At 45.2% G+C, this 14,925-nt stretch overlaps 1 protein-coding gene across 3 annotated transcripts in view; it reads left to right on the forward strand.

Annotated features, from left to right (window-relative positions):
* glra1 (glycine receptor, alpha 1) overlaps positions 1-14,925 on the forward strand; it is a gene marked incomplete at both ends in the record, with an annotated part of 106,866 nt that overhangs the window by 89,985 nt on the left and 1,956 nt on the right. For all 3 annotated transcript variants that reach the window (XM_080466371.1, XM_080466370.1, XM_080466372.1), the window contains 2 exons: positions 1,074-1,288; positions 4,165-4,311. In XM_080466371.1, coding sequence (XP_080322497.1) covers positions 1,074-1,288; positions 4,165-4,311 — 362 coding nt within the window. The remainder of the gene's footprint in view (positions 1-1,073; positions 1,289-4,164; positions 4,312-14,925) is intronic.

A 14,925-nucleotide genomic window follows, 5' to 3' on the forward strand; every position in this document is an offset into this window, starting at 1 on the left:
ACAGTGAGATGTGATCCTGGCCGAATAATTTCAATCTTCTTATCAGATGAAAAATATGGACAGCACTTAAAGGCTCTGAAGTGTATCACAGTTATAAATCAAGTTCAACCTCACCCCCCCCTCCCCCCCCCCCCCCCCTCCCCTGGTCCTGCCCCCCCCCCCCCCCCCCCCCCACCCTCCCTCGTCTGTCCGGGTTAGCTGTAATTGATGAGGCTGCCCTGCATTGATCGTCTCTGATTAAATGGACGTCCCTGGTGCTCTCCTCCTCTCTGCTGCTATATTATGTGCTCTCTCATTACATTACAGAGGAGGAGGGACATTTCTGGTCCTGTTGCCGCTGCGCTGCAACACAAACGCCCCTACTGCACCGTCATGTAAACACTGACTCCACTGCAGGTGGGGTCTAAAAGCCTTTAGGACCAAAAGAACCCTTATCACGATTTTCCACCAAAATTTCAAAAATATATGTTTTTTTGTTTAATAGAAAAACATGCAAATGATCTAAAATAAAGAAAATTACTATACATCCAAAAAAATAAAGTGTCACAGGCACAATTTAGAAATATTTTATTATATATTTCTTTTATTTTTGTGTCCATTTTTTAGGGTTTTTCTTTGATGGATTTTCACACTTTAACCTTTTTATACATCTTGACTATTTTGGCCTCTTTTGATATTTAACAGTTTAAAGTTTATGGTTAAATCTGTTCTAACAAAATAAAAGTGTTTCTCCTTTTTTCTCTTTTTTTTCTTCTTTTCGTTTCTTTTCCTCGAAGCTATGGCTGACTCAGCGGTTTTTCATCCTTGAAATCAGACCATTTTTGAATGTCAGTGTGGAAAACAAACATAACATAAAAAAAAAAAAGAAAAAGCGTTTACTCACATATAATCTGCTGGAAGCTTCAGGGAGGGACTGACGAGCCGCGGGCCGCAGACCTCTGCTCTATGACATCATGTAAAAACATCCACTGCACTGTAACGTGAACAACTCCCCGGCTCTGAATCCACTGCCGAGTCAACGTCAACATGTCCGCCTCTTCGCGAGTGACTCTCTGTCGCCCCCCCCCCCGCAGGTAAATTCACCTGCATCGAGGCCCGCTTCCACCTGGAGCGTCAGATGGGCTACTACCTGATCCAGATGTACATCCCGTCGCTGCTCATCGTCATCCTGTCCTGGGTCTCCTTCTGGATCAACATGGACGCCGCGCCGGCCCGCGTGGGGCTGGGCATCACCACCGTGCTCACCATGACCACCCAGAGCTCCGGATCCAGAGCCTCACTGCCCAAGGTGAGGACCAATCGCATGCCGCTCTCAGCGGCGCCCCCTGTGGCCGGCAAAGTGTGTCGAAAGTCCACATTGGAACATGTTTTTATTAATGCAGCAATTTAAAGATTGCTTCACGACTGGTTTGAGAATAAATAGACTGGTTTAAAACGGGTTAAAGGACTAGTTTAACACTGTTTAACTGTAGTTTAGTGCAGAATTTAAGACTGGTTAAGAGAACATTTGAAGATTGTTTGAAAACTGGTTTAAGACTGGCCTATGTCTGATTTTAAATGAGTTTAAGTCTTTAAGACTGGATTAAGTATGGTAAGGGCTATGGTGATAACTGTAATCCTTACCTTTAGGATTTGGATTAAAGCAGGTTTTATCCCCCCACCAAAATAAAATGTGTCTGGACCCACAAAACATGCAAATTATCGAAAAGAAACAACGAATATTTCTTTACATACAAAAAATATCTTGCGTCAATGAAGTGTCACAGGCACAATTTATATACACACACACACATATATATATATATATATATATATATATATATATATAAACTTTTTAAGTTTGGAAAAATTGTTGTTTCCTATTTAACGGTTTAGATCTTGAGTGTCAAACCCATTTTAATTCAGGGACCACATAAGGTCAGTTTCTTTTAACTGAACCAGACTAGTATAACAATAGCATTGCAGCTTATAAATACAAATAGCATCTAATATGGAAAAAAAATGAATTTAATGCAATTTAGATACTGGAATTAAATAGCTGATAAAGAAACTGATGAAAAAACTAATTTTCCATTAAGCCATTAACATTTTAATTACACTGGGGCTTATTAACAAAGAAGAGAAAAAGAAAAAGGAGGAGAAAAAAAGACGTTTTAAATTCAAAGAAGGAAATTTTCCTGTTTTGGATTTTCAGATTAGAGTCAAAGAAAAAAAATGGTTGAGTTTGCGTGAGCAGGAAGGATTTTATAAGCATGTTCATGGAAGCTGTAATCCCCAACACACACACACACACACACACACACACACACACACACACACACACACACACACACACACACACACACACACACACACACACACACACACACACACACACACACACACACACACACACACGCTAGGTGCTTCATGCGCTCTAAAAATTGAACAAGTGAACCGTGACTGCTCTGCAGTTCAGCTGTCACTATGATGATCACACAGCACAGCTGAGCTTAGGTACACACACACACAAACGTGTGTGTGTGTGTGTGTGTGTGTGTGTGTGTGTGTGTGTGTGTGTGTGTGTGTGTGTGTGTGTGTGTGTGTGTGTGTGTGTGTGTGTGTGTGTGTGTGTGTGTGTGATATAATACACACACCTTCACATGCTTGTCCTGCTGCTCTTGTCATGTGAAGTCAGGATTCAGATGTTTTGTTTCACTTTGACAGATTCGATTTAATAGAATCCAAATAGAATCGGTCACCAGACCTCAACCTCACGTTTATTCTTTAATGTAACAAGTAACTAAGTTACAGTTACTGACGTCTGAGTGAGCTCGGTACTTTTTGTCGGAGGAGAAAACAGTTGTCAGTCACTGTCCTGCCCTCATGAAGGAGATCAGCTCGGCTCTTAATCTACTCATCAACACAAAACTCAGATTAAGTTACAGTTCCTGTCTTAACTCCAGTGAAATCCGTCTTTTTGGGACATCCGTCCTTCACAGTGAGACGTTTCCAGTCTGACGGCTTTCTGGAGGTTTTGTGCTGCAGTGTTAATCCTTGAAGGGTCAGCTGAGCCTCGTTCTTCTCCAGAGCTTCTTCTGCAAAAATTTACCCGAAACTGGAGAGTCGTCTCCACGTTCCTCTGAGTGACTAACTAACTGAACCAACTGAACCATTAAACCAACTGACCCAACTGACCCAACTCACCAAATGAACCAACTGAACCAACTGAACTATTAAACCAACTGAACCAACTGAACCATTAAACCAAGTGAAACATTAAACCAACTGAACCAACTGAACCATTAAACCAACTGAACCATTAAACCAACTGAACCAACTGAACCATTAAACCAACTGAACCATTAAACCAACTGAACCAACTGAACCATTAAACCAAGTGAAACATTAAACCAACTGAACCAACTGAACCATTAAACCAACTGACCCAACTGGACCATTAAACCAACTGACCCAACTGAACCATTAAACCAACTGAACCATCAAACCAACTAGACCATTAAACCAACTGACCCAACTGGACCATCAAACCAACTGAACCATTAAACCAACTGAACCATCAAACCAACTGAACCATTAAACCAACTGGACCATTAAACCAACTGACCCAACTGAACCATTAAACCAACTGAACCATCAAACCAACTGAACCATTAAACCAACTGAACCATCAAACCAACTGAACCATTAAACCAACTGAACCAACTGAGCTAAATGACTAAACTGAACCAACTAGTTTTAGATTTATCTTGAGCAGATTTTTCAGCTCCAGTGTCTAAAATAGTTTGTTAAATAGAAATTAACTAAAGTCAATTATGTTTAAAAAACTTCAACAAATAGTAAAACTGTTTAAACTTTAAAGGTACAGTATGGAAGATTTGAGTAAAGCACGTTGTGTACACCAGGTGGCAGCAGTGAGTCTGTGTGGTTGAATTCCTGCTTCTTACTGGTGTCAAGATCTTCTTCTGGTCTTGGACTGAAGGCAGGTATAGAGGCAGAGTGACTCGGTGTACCACCTGCTGGTAGGCAGTGGTATTACAGGACTGATCAGATGATGACCTCTCTACTAGATTAACACAGATTGTGACGTTCTGGCTGATTTGCAGCGCGCTGTGAGTCCCCGCAGCGACCTGACGCCTTCGCTCTCTCTGCCGCCCCCTGCAGGTGTCCTACGTAAAAGCCATCGATATCTGGATGGCCGTGTGTCTGCTCTTCGTCTTCTCGGCCCTGCTGGAGTATGCCGCCGTCAACTTCATCGCCCGCCAGCACAAGGAGCTGCTGCGCTTCCGACGGAGGCGACGACACATGAAGGTCCAACATCACGGCAGCCACCCCACATCCACGCGTTTGATTTGACCTTTTTTTATTCTTTTTCCCACGAAAATGATGTGTTCAGTGATCATTAACAAAGTATGAAACAAGTCTGAAAGACAAACACATCCTCAATTCTTCAGATGGTGTCTCACACACACACACACACACACACACACACGCACACACACACACACACACAACACACACACGGGAGGAAACCCTGGAGACGGTCTGTCTAAATGGGACGAGACAAGCGAAATCTTGGCTCCCGTGTTTGACGCGGTACCCGTGTGATGTCAGCGTTGCTCTGTGTTGCCGGGCGCCGGCAGCAGGTATCAAAGTTTGACGGGCGCGGCGCCGAGCGTGATTAAAGGCAGAGCCGGCGGGCAAAACGTAGACGAGGCCGGTGGTGGAGGACTCACGGCGTCGGAGGAGCGCAGGGAGGGAAAACAAACAAGGGCGGAAAGTTTCTCCTTAAAGTTTCCCCGTGGATATTTGTCATTAAAGGAGAAGCAGAGACGACGTGTGAGTGTGTGTGTGTGTGTGTGTGTGTGTGTGTGTGGGGGGGGGGGGGGGGGGGTGTGTGTAAAAGGATATTCTCTCCCTTTGAGCAAGATTATGAAGTGCATTAAGTTGGCCTATCGTTCATAGTTTGGACGGCGGTGTAAAGTCCAGAACAAACACACAGACGGCTCGACTAAAACCTGCTGAGGATCTAATTCCTCTGCTTTAGTGTGTTTAGTCACAATGACAGACTGAGTTTTCCCTCAAAGGAAAGTTTGGACATATCGGGGGGGGGTGGGGGGGGGGGGTCCTCGGGGGGGGGGGCTTCTTCGATGCTGCACAGTAGAATGGTGCTGATCATTTATTGGTCATAGGAAAAAAAGCAGTTGTTGCCAAAGTGGGCAGTTAGAGAAATGTTTTTAATTCACTTTGTCTGAATTCTGACTTTTTTCACTGAAATCTGACTTTTTTCTGAATCGTTTCTTTTCTCAGACTTCTCATTTCTTTTGAAAAATAAATTTATGACTTTTTTTTAACAGAATTCTAACTTTCTCCACAGAATTCTTACTTCTTTCTGTATTCACACTTTTTTGGCTCAATTCTAATATTTTTTTTTACAGAATTCTGACTTTTTTGCTGAATTCACACTTTTTATTTTTTTTGTAATCATCACAATCCTGACTTTTTCTCTGAATTCTGACATTTTTCTCAGAATAATGACTTTTCCTCAGAATTCTGATATTAAGGACCACTGTCAGCATTGAGTGAGTTTAATCTGAGGTTACTGGAATTCTACGTCGGGTGATTGCGGAGGAGGTGGCTTCACATTTAGGGGAACAGAAGTAGTTTTAATAACATCATCATGTTGGTTTGTGCTCATTATGTTGTTTCACATGACCTGGAGTGAAAGAGCCTCTGAGAGAGAGCAGTGAGGAAACCTCTGGAATAAACAACTGAATAATCCGGTGCTGTAATCCTGCAGCAGGTGAAAAGGTGGATTAAACTGAGGCTGCCAGTTCACTTTCAGTCCAAACAGACTCCAACTCCCCTCATATCACCTCGCTCTCTCTCTCTATGTCTCTGTCTCTCTCTCTCTCTCTCTCTCTCTCTCTTCTCTCTCTCTCTCTCTCTCTCTCTCTCTCTCTGTCTCTCTGTCTGTCTCTTCTCTCTCTCTCTCTCTCTCTCTCTCTTCTCTCACTCTATCTCTCTCTCTTTCTCTCTGTCTTCTCTCTCTCTCTTTCTCTCTCTCTCTCTCTGTCTCTCTCTCTCGCTGTCTCTGTCTCTCTCTTCTCTCTCTCTCTCTCTCTCTCTCTCTCTGTCTCTCTCTCTCTCTCTCTCTCTGTCTCTCTCTCTTCTCTCACTCTATCTCTCTCTCTTTCTCTCTGTCTTCTCTCTCTCTCTTTCTCTCTCTCTCTCTCTCTCTCTCTCTCTCTCTCTCTCTCTCTCTCTCTCTCTCTCTCTCCCCCTACATCAGGGGGCGAGCACCGCGGGCTTCAGGCTGACCCACATCTGGCTCCATGCAAACATCTGTGTGTGTGTGTGTGTGTGTGTGTGTGTGTGTGTGTGTGTGTGTGTGTGTGTGTGTGTGTGTGTGTGTGTGTGTGTGTGTGTGTGTGTGTGTGTGTGTGTGTGTGTGTGTGTGTGTGTGTCTCAGCTCAGGTTAAAATCTCCGTCACATCACGTCCCTCAAAGCAACAGAACTCAGGAAGTCACTTCCGTCTGAGTCACCTGACGGCCAAACTCAGAGTGTAGTGCAATAAAGAGTACTTGTAAGTAATACGGAGTACTGTCCTGTAGAGTCTGGGATGAAATTGGACGAGGACGAGATGGCAAGAGACGGCCAGCGTCTGACTGAGACAGACGTTTCCACATTTTGTTGATTAAAAAAAAAAAAAAAAAAAAAGATTTTGATCAAATAAAAATGGAGAGAATGTCTCCTAATTTAAATAACTTAATGAAATTTAAAAAAGTACCTTTGAACACTGAAAGTATCTGTGTGGCATACCCGTCAAGTATCTTCATCCTTCCTTCTGGTTCCGCTTGAAATCCTCTCAGACTTTGGTGTCGGAAAGCGGATTTCGGGGGAAAACGTCTAATCTGCATTCCTCCCCGTTGGGTGGGGACGAGACGGGGCGCGAGTTGAAATTCTCAGAGTGCGAGTGCTCTGCTGCAGCGTCGACATGAGGCTCAGAGGCACGTTGGGAGAGTACTCGAGTACTGCGGTCGGGCGCTTTCAGGTATTTGCATTACAGGCACGTAATTTGGTGGAATCGTTGAAAAGAGTCAGATTCAGCTTGTGGGGGTCTTTACCTTTTATTTCCAGTACAATAGTTAAAAAAAAAAAAAGAGAGCGACGCCTGAGGGTAATGAGTCATTAGCAGAATGAAAGGATCTCCATTAAAGCTGACTGCTCTGCTGTGAAGTCTGAGGGACGGAGACCGCTCTTTAATTAACCTCTATGACCGCGGCTTCTAACCACCATCTAATGTGAGCCACCGGCCTCCATTACGGTTCTGAAATGAGCCACCGGCCTCCATCATGGCTACGAAATGAGCCACCGGCCTCCATTACGGTTCTGAAATGAGCCACCGGCCTCCATCATGGCTACGAAATGAGCCACCGGCCTCCATTACGGTTCTGAAATGAGCCACCAGCCTCCATTACGGTTCTGAAATGAGCCACCGGCCTCCATCATGGCTAAGAAATGAGCCACCGGCCTCCATTACAGCTCAGAAATAAGCCACTAGTCTCCATCACGGCTCAGAAATGAGCCACCACTCACCATCATGGCTCAGAAATGAGCCACCGGGCTCCATTACGGCTCAGAAATGAGCCACCACTCTCCATCACGGCTCAGAAATGAGCCACCGGGCTCCATTACAGCTCAGAAATGAGCCACCAGACTCCATCATGGCTCAGAAATGAGCCACCGGTCTCCATTACGGCTCAGAAATGAGCCACCAGCCTCCATTACGAGCCCGCAGCTGCTGTTACAGAAGAAGCTAATTCCACAGTTAGCTGTTACAGAATATACTATACGAGTTTACTTTTACTTAATTTGCTCATTGTACAGCGAACTGTTCTAGAATATATTAATTGAAAAGCAAACTGTGACTGAATACTCAGATTCTCAAGCTAAATGCTACAGAGCATGCTAACTTCAAAGCTATATGTTACACATTTGCTAATGCTGAAGCGAACTGTTACATAATATATTTTTTCGAAGGCCAACTGCTACAGAATAACCAAATTCCAAAGCTAAATGTTGCAGAATATTTTAATTCTCCAGATAATTCTTACAAAATCTGGTGATTTTAAAATAAAACAGTCTCTTGGTCACTGAGCGACTGTTAGCTTTAGCATTAGCATCAGATGAGGAGGACAAAAACGTCAAAAATACTAATGCCACTCATTGTAATTTGATTAGGTTTCCACATCACTACAATCCCACTAAATATTGTAACTATGTGATTGTAATCTGATTACATTTTATGGTATGCAGTGTGAGTTTGCGGTTGATGGGAGTCGCTCTCAGTGGACACAGGAGGTTTAGACGGAGCTTTAGCCCCCATGACCCTCTGGAAACTGCCCTCTGGGTATAAAGACTGATGCTTTCTGCCCCAGAGCAGCGGAGGGGGGGCGTCAGACACAGAGAGGCATCGCCCCCTGCTGGCGGCACCGCGCTGCTGCATCAGCATCCCAAATCATTAGTCTCATCGTTCATCTCTTTTCTGATCGTAATTAGTTGAATTAAATTATTAATTCAGTTTAATTAGAATCATTAATTTAAAATTAATTAATGTGCTAATTTAAATTAGATTAATTTAATTCATTTAAAATTGATTAATTCAAGCGTGTCGGTTTTTTCCATGTATTTTTACGGATTTCTTTGGGGGGGGGGGGGTTCTGATTCTGATTTCTGTAACATGAACTGCAGAGTAAACCTTTTTTTTATTAATTTTTTTTATGGATTACACATCCATTGTGTGTGAGCAAGTTTCTTATTTTACTAACCAATCGAATTTTTTTGTAAACACTTTCATTCCTTTCCCGTCTCCACTCCTTGTGTACTTCTCACTCTCACACACTTTATATCTTGTGTACACGTGTGTGTGTACGTGTATATCAGTGGCGAGCCATATGGTTCAGACCGAGGCCTTTTACTAGTCTGAATCCATCAAACCATGTCATTATGCAGGAATGCAGTATAAAGACCCGTTGCATCACAGACAGATACTCGTGTAACCAGAATAAATACCTTTACTGATTAATCAAATCCAGGGTGTACTACACCTGCTACTGTCGAGGAGGGTGACAAACATCAGCTTTTCCTGGCTGGAGAGTAAACTCTCGATATTCAATCAGAGCGCGTGGATACGCTGACGTTACCCGAGGCCAGCGAGAAAAGCCCTGAGTCGAAAACTCAAAATCTGATTGGTTGAAGCAGCAGCGGGACCGACGCTTATTTTATGCTGCTGACGCCTTCAGAATCGACCGAAGGCCTCGGGCAGATTACTTTACCCCGGCAACAGGTGATGGCTGGAATGTGATTGGTTCCACGTCCATATATAAGAAGTTACGTTCGGGGAAAAAAGGAGCAGAAGCCTTCAGTACATTTATAACTCTTCCACAAGCAGGAAATCAAAGTGCTTGAAGGTGGAGGAATGTACAAAGCGAAGCTCCTCACGGGTGTAGGGAGGCAACGTCCCATGATCCTTCACTCCGCCGCAGCTGCTCCCGCCTCGCTCGGCCTTCTGGGAAAACACAGGGACTTTTAAAAGACACGTCCTGAAGGGGGGGGGGGGGGGGGAGTCCTTCCTCCACCCCTTTACCTGGCCTCACCCCACCAACACACACACACAATTGATTTTATTACAATCTAAATTTATTTAAATAGATAATCGCTGTTTGCCTTCGAGGGCGGGGAGGGGCGGGGCTTAGCCAAAGGTCAATATGTGTTTGGTTTTAAACGGCTGTTGAGAGTCATGTGAAACACATCAGGAACATCAGGAAGGTCGACCTCCGATAAGTTCTGCAGGTATCATCATTCCCCACTTTTGGTGTAGAAAAAGAAAAACCTGCCGGCGCTTCAATGTGACGTGACTCCGGCCTTATTCAACCACCCCTCCGCCTTCAGCCCCGGGACTCTCCTCTCGCTCTTTAATTCAAACACACAGGAGACAACTTAGCACATCAGCGCTCACGTTTGAAGCCGGCATGCATATTTATGCGGCTCCCCGCTCCGGCGCTTTGACCCCTCGCCCCCGCCGCAGCGCGGGAAGCTGCTGGATTAGTGAAAACACTGATCTCTAACAGACTCGCAGGTCGACCTCTCTCCGACGCGGGATCCTCCTCCGCCGCTTCCTGTACCTGCCGGTGTCTTCTGAAGGAGGAAGTGAAGCAGGATTAATGAGATTATGTTTCGCCCCTAAACCGTGTCCACCGGCGATCCTTCCTGAAGGCTCCGGGAGCCGACGGCTGTCAGAGACTCGTCTGCGCTGCTCTGATTCGCTCCGACAGACACACGGACTTCTGCAGTTTGCTGCTCGACGCAGCTGAATTATCTGCAGCTTCAGTAAAGTGTTGAGACGCACGGTTCTGCTGGGACACGCAGAACATTTCAACAGCTTCTGCTCCAGACCTGGTTCAGACCTTATATTAGATCTATATATGTATTAGACTTAGTCTCAAACCTGGATTCACATCTGGTTCGAGATCTTATTTCAGACTTGATTCCAGACCTGGCTTCATACCTAGAACTAGAACTTGTTTCAGTCTTGGTACAACATTTGGTTTTCTGCTGGTTTAACACCTGGTTTTAAAACTTGTTTGCAGACTTAGTTTAAGACCTGTTATTAGATATGGTTTCAGACGTGATTCCAGACCTGGCTTCACACCTTGTTCTAGAACTAGTTTCAGTCTTGGTAGAAGACTCTTGGTTCCAGACTGGGTTTTGGATGGTTTCAGACCTGGTTTTAGTCTTGGTTTCACATCTGGTTTCAGACTTGCTTCCAGACCTGGACTCAGACGTGGATTAAGACCTTTTAAATTTGGTTTCAGAAATGGTGGACCTGGTTCCAGAATTGGCTTCAGACCTGGTTTCAAACTTGGTTTCAAACCTGGTTTCACACCTCGCACTAGAACTTGTTTCAGTCTTGGTTCAACACTGGGTTTTGGATGGTTTCAGACCTGGTTTTAAACTTGGTTTCAGACTTAATTTTAGACCTGGTTTAAAACCTGGAGTCAGATCTGGTTACAAGTTTGCCTCCAAACCTGGTTTTGGATTTGATAACACGTTTACACATGTTCACTGCAGCGCCCCCCAGTGGTGTAGGTGGATGTAATGGATTCATGATGATTGTCTTGTTTACAGTGAGTTTCTTCGTCACTCTCGATGGATTCAGACAAGGAGATATGAAGTCTACGTTTACAAACGACACCAACTTCCTGTGGCGCCCGCTGTGAAAGAACAAACACTAATAATTATAATGAATAATTTCGTCACCGGGTGACACACAGAGCCGGTCCTCGCTTCCACCATGTCCGCCCGGCACTTCAAGGCTAAATTTAACCCTGATTGACATTAAAGTTTAAATGTCAGTTTCACGGCGTGCGGCGGCGGCGGCGGCGGCGGCGGCGGCGGCGGCGGCGTCTTCGTCTCACGGAACAGGAAGCAGGACGAGAAGAACGGGGCGGCACGTCATGTGGATAATCATTCCAGGTCAGCGGCTTAATGAGCGAGAGACTTGAACGCGGCACCCTCTAAAGCGAGCGGAGGGACGCCGGCGCCAACGCAGCAGAGCGCCAGAGAGGCTTGGCCGCCATGGATCGCTGTGAGCAGAGCGGCGAGCGGCGGAGGAAACCGGGTCAGAACGCCCAGTTCCTCTGGTACAGTTTGGACCGATTAGCCTTTTTACCTTTTTTATTTGAATCCCTCCGGTTGTAAGCCGAACTCAAATTAACCCTAACTGGTTTTAAACTTCATTCAACCTCTTTAGTTAGAATCTGTCTTTGTTTCTTTCCCCAATTATATTTGTCACGTTTAAAATCAGTATTCAGATTGTTTTCTCACGACGTTCCAACTTCATTCTCAGCGATCAGACTTAGTCGAGGCTCTTTCTTCTTCTGGTTTTGCCGATTGCAATAAGAGATCTTTCTGACTGCACCATCTGCTGGTACAAAGTGGTATTACAGGACTGACTGGACAGTCTAACTAACATGGATTATTTCTGGATTGTTGTTGGTTTTTGGAGTTAGAGCTTCTGCTCCTTTACTTTCACCATCACCTTTCACATCGTGCAAATGCGCTGAAACATTCTGCTCAGTCGTGTCTGGGTTGCACGGTTGTACCGCAGAAGTCCTGTGGGCCACGGTAGTGACGAGTATATGAAGACAAAACTCTGTTTCTTTGCCTCGTAGTGGGGACAGGATAGGAAAGAAAGGGTTAATGGAGTATGGTGGTGGTGGTGGTGGTGGTGGTGGTGGTGGTGGTGGGGGGGGGGGGTGTTCAAAATGAATCTTTCACAAAATGAATCAGTGGAGGCAGATTTCTCGTATACTTCCCTCCCCGGGAGCTCTGCTGGAATTAGTTTTGGGAGGAAGTCACGAAGCAGAAGGAGGGATTCCTGCTGCAGGAGAGACAGATGCAGGGTGTAGTTGGAGCTGACACCTTCTCAGACGGTGTTTTATGGAAATGCGTGGCTCTAAAACTCGTATCCGAAGGGTAATATTTACAGAGGAGACACGCGCCGCTTCCTGCTTCCTGCTAATCAGCGGGATTAATCACAGGGACGCAGACGGAGTCAGAAATACTTCTGTGGTCGGATGAAAGAATGATGGATGAGACGACTCGGAGGCCCTCCTCCTCCTCCTCCTCCTCCCTCCTCTGTCCTGCAGCATGGAAATCCTCCCTTTCTTTTCTTCATAAGTCTTGTCCTTCATCTCTCGTGTTTCCATCGGGGGAATTCATTTTCCTCTTTTCTGCATCATTCAAACCTCAACATGGTGACGGGGGTAGAAAAGACTTTCACTATGATTGGATGTTTACTGTGGCCGAGAGTCAAAGCCACAACGCAACTGCAAAAGCCACAACGCAACTGTAAAAGCCACAACGCAACTGTAAAAGCCACAACTCAACTGTAAAAGCCACAACGCAACTGCAAAAGCCACAACGCAACTGTAAAAGCCACAACTCAACTGTAAAAGCCACAACGCAAATGTAAAAGCCACAACGCGCAACTGTAAAAGCCACAACGCAAATGTAAAAGCCACAACGCAAATGTAAAAGCCACAATGCAAATGTAAAAGCCACAACGCAACTGCAAAAGCCACAACGCAAATGTAAAAGCCACAACGCAACTGCAAAAGCCACAACGCAAATGTAAAAGCCACAACCAACTGTAAAAGCCACAACACAACTGCAAAAGCCACAACGCAAATGTAAAAGCCACAACGCAAATGTAAAAGCCACAACGCAACAGAAGTTCACCCACATCAGATGCGGTCAGAAGGACGGACTTTGTTTCTGGAGGAAATGTTCTGACGGATCTACCGTAATAACAGGAGAGTTTAATATTATGAACAATAAGTACTCTAAGTACTCACAATCATTGTGCAGCAGCACTTTGCGGTTTTGTTGTGGCTTTTGCAGTGACGTTGAGCGTTCTGGGGTCACCCTAGATATTAGACTGAGAAACAGGCTTTTGTGTGTAAAACAGTTTTTTTGATGTGAAGATTCTGTCGTTATTTAGCGTCTCTGTATTGTATGTAGAGACAAGAGCAGGAAATACTTCCACTCATTTCCTGTTTCTCACCCTACAAGACGTCACAGTGAAGCCGGTGGACACGCCCACTTTCACCAGCCTACAGAGAGTCTCTGCAAACTGGCCGATTCCCGAGGTCTGACCTCGACTTTTGGTCGAGTCTCATTCTGGTTTTCTTGGACATGAATAAATATGATTTAAGCAAACAAAACCTGCGATGACACTGTGAACCCTAACCCTAACCCTAACCCTAACCACTGGTCTTTCAGTTCCTGAAACTTACTTCGTTTAATGAAAACTGTTGTTTTACAGCCAGTTCTGCTCTCAACCTGGAAAACTGATTCCCGCAGTGTTGCTGTAACTGATTACTATATCTAGATTAGTTACTGCTGTCAGAAGTTGTCGATAGTACTGATAGAACCGTACCCAACGGGTTCCGTATTTCGTAGCCCGGCCGTTGGGGCACCTGGCACCTCGGTTCTGGTTCCATAAGGAGGAGCGACGACGCGGCGCCTCGTTAACGTTGAACCTCGCATGTTGGCCGTTTGCCTCGGCTGCTTTGCTGCAGTTTCTCGCAATAAATCTGTTTCTTTTAAGAGGCGGCGACACACAGATTATAGAGCATCTTCCTCCCGCTAACTGACGTTAGTTATCATCCCTCGACCTTACTCCTGTCTGTAATGGATTACTTTAGCTGAATCGCTGGGTTCCTGCAGGACGCCGATGTCGCGTCGTCCTCGGTTTGCTGGCTGCATGGTTCCTCCCTCCTCCTCCTCCTCCTCCTCCTCCTCCTCATTGCACCTCCTCCTCACGTCCCTCCACCCTCCACATTAATCACATGGCAGGGAGAATAAAGCAGAGCATCTGTAATAGTTTAGCAGCGTCACTGAAGGACAGCCAGAGGTCGACTAGTGTGTGTGTGTGTGTGTGTGTGTGTGTGTGTGTGTGTGTGTGTGTGTGTGTGTGTGTGTGTGTGTGTGTGTGTGTGTGTGTGTGTGTGTGTGTGTGTGTGTGTGTGTGTGTGTGTGTGTGTGTGTGTGTGTGTGTGTGTGTGTGTGTTTCTGCACATGTATTAACAATAATAGATGACTTGGTGTGGATGCAAGGACAGAACGGGGACACAGGGTGCTAAAAATGGAGCGCTACCTGGTGGTCCAACACACACACACGCACACACACACACACACACCTGCACACACACACACACACACACACACACACACTCACCACAGAGAGCTCTTTCCCTCCTGCAGCAGTTTTGGCGTCAATAAATTACTGAATAAAAATTCAAAGTAAGATTTCAGTTAAATTAATTTATAAAGTGTAAATAAATCTGAATTTGATC

This window comes from Lipophrys pholis (assembly GCF_963383615.2).
Source record: "Lipophrys pholis genome assembly, chromosome: 6".
Lineage (NCBI taxonomy): Eukaryota > Metazoa > Chordata > Actinopteri > Blenniiformes > Blenniidae > Lipophrys > Lipophrys pholis.